General features: G+C 33.8%; 1 protein-coding gene across 1 annotated transcript; it reads left to right on the top strand.

Annotated features, from left to right (window-relative positions):
- Window positions 1-1,294: 1,294 nt before the first annotated feature.
- LOC139425454 (protein FAM200A-like) lies at window positions 1,295-1,747 on the top strand. The gene has a single exon (XM_071180359.1). It carries the CDS (start codon window positions 1,295-1,297, stop codon window positions 1,745-1,747), a length of 453 nt encoding a protein of 150 aa, XP_071036460.1.
- The last annotated feature ends 4,447 nt before the right edge of the window (window positions 1,748-6,194 follow it).

Here is a 6,194-nt window from a genome sequence, read left to right as displayed (position 1 = left end):
TCCCCAAACCCCGGTCCGCGGACCGGTACCGGTCCGTGGATCAAATGGTACCGGGCCGCCCATTTCATTGAAACTGAATTTAAATTCCTGGGTTTATACCCCAAATTAAAAATATCTGTGTTCCATTAAAATTTTATTTATTTAAAAAAAAAGATGCCCCCGAAGGTAGTAATATAAATTTTTTAATGTTTCAAAAAGTAATAAAAAAAGAAATCTTCTGCAACTATTTTCTCATTTAAGTAGTTTTAATAAAAAAAACAAACAATCATCGTAACTGTAAATATCATTATTAAAAAACGAAAGCGCGGCGCGACATTTGCATTGGAACTAATAAAGAACTTCGTCTTCTCTCTCGATTCTGACGCCTAACACAGCGAGAGTGCTAGTAGTAAGGCTATAAAAAAGAAATTGGCTCGTCTGCCATTTAGTCGCCCAAAGACCACGTGACCATGATTCCTCTCTACTGTTTTGTGTGCTTTATGCTGTTTTGTTTGTTTTTTGTAAAAAGAAAGTGTATATCACTCCTCTCTCTGTTCATCGGTACTTTCTCGAGTTTAACAGTGCATGGTGTACGTGTGTATTGTGTCTGCACAAATTTAACTCACAAGTTAGCAAAAATGAATACAAAATAGACGTCCTTAGAAAGTTTCCTTGGAAAAAAGAAAAGGCTCAGTGAAGAGACCTAAGAGCCTTCAACATCAAAAAAACATGCAACTTTTAACAGACAATACCATGAGTCCTACTTGAAGTATGGTTTTGTCGGGACAGGCGATTCACACAAACCAAAACCGCTCTGCATAGTTTGCGGCGATCAACTTTCTAATGACGCAATGCAATCTTCAAAACTGCTTCGCCACTTGAACGCCAAGCACCCGGGATTAAAAGACAAGTCCCTGGGGTATTTTGAAAGAAAAAAACGGAACACGAAGGACAGAAAAAATTTATGATGGCCACCACATCAATAAAGGAGAGTGCACTAAGAGCATCATATTTGGTGGCTAACCGCATTGCTAAAGCTAAAAAGCCATTCAATATTGGTGAAGAATTAATCTTACCCGCCACTAAAGACATTTGCCGTGAAATACTAGGAGAAGCTGCTGTGGAAAAAATAGCACATGTGCCTTTGTCGGCTAGTACTGTCACTAGGCACATTGAGGAAATAGCCGAAGACATTGAAAAGCAATTGGAGAGGATTAATGCTTCACCGTGGTACGCACTCTAGGTTGACAAATCTACAGATATTGACAGCAAGGCAATAGTACTTGTTTATTAGCGATATCTATATCAGGAAGATATGCATGAGGATTTGTTATGTGCACTAACTTTGCCAACCAACACCACTGGAGCAGAACTGTTCAAGTCACTGGATGGTTATATATCTAGACAACTAAAATGGCCCTTTTGTGTAGGCATATCCACAGACGGAGCTGCTGCTATGACCGGATGTCTATCTGGTTTAACTGCTCGGATTAAGGAAGTTGCACCTGAGAATGAAGCTACACATTCTCTCATTCACAGGGAAGTGCTAGCAAGCCGAAAAATGTCACCAGAATTTAACAGCGTATTGATTGATGTCGTTAAAGTTATTAACTACATCAAAGCACACGCGTTTAACTCGCACCTGTTTGAGCAGCTTTGTGAGGAGATGGACGCAGAGTACAGATGCCTTCTGCTATACACAGAAATAAGATGGTTATCCAGAGGAAAATCGCTACTGAGAGTATATGAATTGCTAAAGCCATTGTAAAAATTTCTTTTAGAAAAGAAGTCACCGCTGGCAGCACATTTCAGTGACAAGGTATGGGTCACCAAACTGGCTTACCTCTGTGATAGATTCAACCTGCTGAATGAACTCAATCTGTGCCTTCAGGGGAAAATGACAATTGTTTTCAAGTTGGGTGACAAAGTAGCTGCCTTTAGAGCCAAACTGAAGTTATGGGGACGACGCGTGAACAGAGGCATTTTCGACATGTTTCAGACATTAGCGGGTATTTTAGGCGAGACAGAGCCTGAAGATTCATTCTCCCAGTTGGTTCACGATCACCTGTCTTTGCTTTTAAAAGAGTTCGAGCGCTACTTCCCAACCACAAAAGACCCACGAACTGGTAAGGAATAGATCCGCGACCCATTTGCCAACAAATCGGGTGAATCTAGCTTATCAATGCAAGAAGAAGATCAACTGTTGGAGATTGCAAATGACGGCGGCCTTAAGACTACTTTCGAAACAACAACTCTGCCGGTGTTCTGGATTAAAGTCTTGGCAGAATACCCCGAATTTGCCACCATAGCACTTAAATCCCAAATGCCATTTCCGACAACCTATCGAAGCGGGATTTTCTGCAGTAACAGCAACCAAAACAAAGCAACGGAATAAACTGGAGATAAGCAACACACTTCGGGTGTCATTGTCTCCGATTACCCCCAGATGGAGCCGTCTCATTGCAAAGAAACAAGCTTNATCGTAGTTTATCATATTTTTATCGGAAAAATCTATCTATTAAGCATCAGTTGTTTTTTTTCCTCTAGTCCAATCTTATTCTTTAATCATGCCCTCTTATCATTGTCCTTCGATATTTCTTGTGTATGTATGGTTTATATTTCTTTTTTGTGACTAATATTATTTTAATTATTAAAAGTAATGTTGATTTCAAAAAAAATCATATTTTTTTTATTTCTAACTGTTTATTTTATAAACCATTATCGTTATATAAATTTTGTATTATGAGTAATTTCTTTCACTTGAGGATAATTATGTTTTCAATTTTGTATTTTTTTCTAATTTTTTAAATAAAATACTATTGTTAAACTTGATAAGCAAAACAAAAAAAATAAATGCAGGAAAAATATAAACAAAAATATAATATCAAAGATCTCGTACGACCCAAATCCACGACAGTAAATTTAAAAAATTTCTTGGTCTCTTTAACACCAGATAGTGGACAATTAGACGTACGAGTAAATTCCTTCTCATTCTAGATTCTCCAAAAAAAAATTAAATATGAAACTTCTCTGAACGTAAGTCATGCCACGGATAGATTTTTCAAAATTTTGTTTTTCTAAAGTTACGAGTAAAAGGGTCATCGAACGGCATTTACACGGAGCAAAAGAATCAGATAAAATTACCGTACAGTAGTATGGTAATAACATTTCTGTTTTTAAAAATAAAAAAATTAAAAAAAATTAAAAAAAACCTGGTTAATAAAACAAAAATATCCGGTTCTTAAACCATTCATTTGGTAGTTTTTCCTTTCATATATATGGTAATGGTTAATCGGAAATTCTGGTTTTAAAATTGTAGTTCTTTTTGCCTCACACTTGGTAAAAATTAAAAAAAAAGCTGAATAATAAAATTAACCGAATAAATGAGTTTCATGTCATGCTCTAAGCCAGCAGTTTCCAAACGGTGTTCTGTGGAGCCCAAGGTTTCCGTGTAAGAGTTAAAGGGGTTTCACAAATTACGATTTTTAATAAGTGATAATTTTTGAAACTTTTGATTATACTTAGATATAATCAATAATTCATAATCTATCTCATCTTTCCCTCATTATATTTAGATGGAACCAATAATTCACGATTTTTTTCATCTTTAAGAATATTGTGTTTTAATGAAATTATTTCATGTGAAATGTATAATAATAGAAATCACATTAGCTTATTGTTTCTAACAACATGTTTATCAAATTATGAAAGGAACACGTATGCATTAATAAAATATTACATTAGTATTTCTTAACGCTCTTTTGAATCAAAATAATATAACCTTATTTTTTAATAAAGAAATATGTTTCAATAATAACTATTTTCAATGTTTATATCAGTTCTTTTTACTTTTCATTTCGAAGAAAGCCATATTTCAGCTAATGTATCGGCACCAAAAATGTACGTGCAAATATAGAGTTAATGTATAGTTAATATACATTTAACGTACATGCAAATTCATAACTACAACACAAGAACTGTAAATTTAACTGTCGGACATTAAACCTATCATATAATTATCATTGATAAAACGATGAGAAATCTTCATTTTTCTTATCTTGTTTTTTCTTGTATTTTGTTTCATTTTATAACCCGCGTTGAACAGCTAACTCAATTCTGAGTTTATGCTACCAATATTCTACTAAGCAGCCTTGTAACTTTGAATGCAACCCAGAAGACAAGGGAAGTCTTGGATCAAGCATAGGGAGAAATTACCCTTCGTGGAGGATTTTTCATTTGGTTTAGCTTTACAATATGAGGAAAACTACGAAATAAACCTACCAAGGTTGACCCCTAACAAGAGGATTCAAAGGCATGATCCATCAACCAAAAAAAAAAAAAAANTTAAATTAACCGAATAAATGAGTTTTATGTCATGCTCTAAGGCAGCAGTTTTCAAACGATACAACAAAATAAACTACCTAAAAACAAAACCCTAAACATACCAATTAAATTTCTCAATTATTCCTTGACCAAAATTTAAATTACAAACATTTTAATATTATACATTTATTTTATAAACTTTGAAAGCTGTCTGGATTATTTAATCACTTTGTCACTTAGATAAATTCAAGTGGATTAAATGCTTTTAATTATGTCCAGTTCAACTTCTATTCGATTCTAGTTTATAAATTATAGGATGAAGTAAAGCATTAACGATGCCAAATAAAGAACCTCGACTAACGGATTTCCAATTAATTACTGTACGGATTAAATATGTCTAGAGAAGTCCTTTGTGCGCATTGAGATGTATAAGCTGTAGAAAATGATAAATTATTTTATTAGTTTAATTAAGATTCTTCTCATATCATGTGTTTTGTTTTATTTAACAATGATGAGTATATTTGACTAAAAAAATGTTTTGTTTACTAAACGTCAAAGGAGATTTAGGCAAAAAGTAGATCAGCTATATTAGCTGGATGAATAGGCTGAAAACCATTTGGTTTTCAGTATTTTTAATAACAACAGTAAAATTATTAAATAATTAGTCCTAAGGAGTTGAAGCGGTAAGATATTATATATTAAAAACATTCTTCAAAAATATGCAAATTGGAAATAACAGACTTCATCTTTTAAGCTTTCAAAACTAGGCGCCAATTTTCAAGACTTACCAGAATTGAATGAGAAGAAAAGGAATCAAGGAATAGTTACTTAGGAAAATAATTTATGTTCTCTAATAAATCTTAATGGTATCATAAGGGAGGAAAAATATTTGAATAAGGAAGTGACGGGACAAGTGTTCTTTTAGTACTTATAATTTTAGTTGAATAATTTCAACTGCTTTATGCCAATAAACAGCAATAATTACGAAGCAATCACCGGGGTTGGTGAGCGTCAACGAAAAGAGGTCTGAACCCCTAGCATTAAACACTATTTGAAGTATGCTAAAATTTGTTATATCAAATTTTGTCACTTGAGATGGGTGCTTGGTGTATTTCAAGAAATTAAATATGAAACTATCATACACATTTTGTACGGTAAAAAATTTCGTAACTTTATCACTGTCAGTGCCCAGTAAAATTTGTTTTACACAGTGACCATCAAAATAAGTTTAAAACCTTAAATTTACAATGATCGTAATAATGCTGTTCTGACCGTAATTTTTTTCTCGTAAAATATGTAGCTGGTAACCGTAAATTAACACATTATTTCAGTGAAAGTTAGTTTCAGTTCAGGTTCTTGCATTGTTTGAGACTCAGGCGATCTATTTTTCAAAGGTGAATCGTGGAATAAGTTAAGGAAGTGTAGCGCTGTTATCTGTCTCTGAAAGTGTTAAAGTTCATTGTCCATGGTCACCGATATGGAGGGAGTGTGAAAAATAAAATTTAACTGCCTGCTGGGATTGGACCTTTGCATCCGTAACACCTAGGGACAAGGTGTGCACTCCCGAATTGAGTTAGGATGCTTTAATAATATGGCCGTTTAATTTAACGGGCAACTCTACTTATTTTACTGAAGTTCTGTATAGTTATGGACAATAAACTTTTTTCTCGAAGGTGAGAGTAAACCGTATAAGAAAACGACCAACTGTACTAATTTGATTGAAGTTCGTTACAATTACGGGAGCTTGGCTTCCAATTTCAAAGACAAAATCTCTCTGTATGTAGTGAAGGAATTTTTTTGTTGAATACCTAGCATATAATCACGTTTACATGATAATACAGAGAGCATAAATTGACTCATCCATAGTCTTTTGTAATTTCATTAATTAAAAA

This window comes from Parasteatoda tepidariorum, chromosome 4 (assembly GCF_043381705.1).
Source record: "Parasteatoda tepidariorum isolate YZ-2023 chromosome 4, CAS_Ptep_4.0, whole genome shotgun sequence".
Lineage (NCBI taxonomy): Eukaryota > Metazoa > Arthropoda > Arachnida > Araneae > Theridiidae > Parasteatoda > Parasteatoda tepidariorum.
Note: the sequence above shows the minus strand (reverse complement) of the source record. Positions and strands in the feature narration are given on the sequence as shown.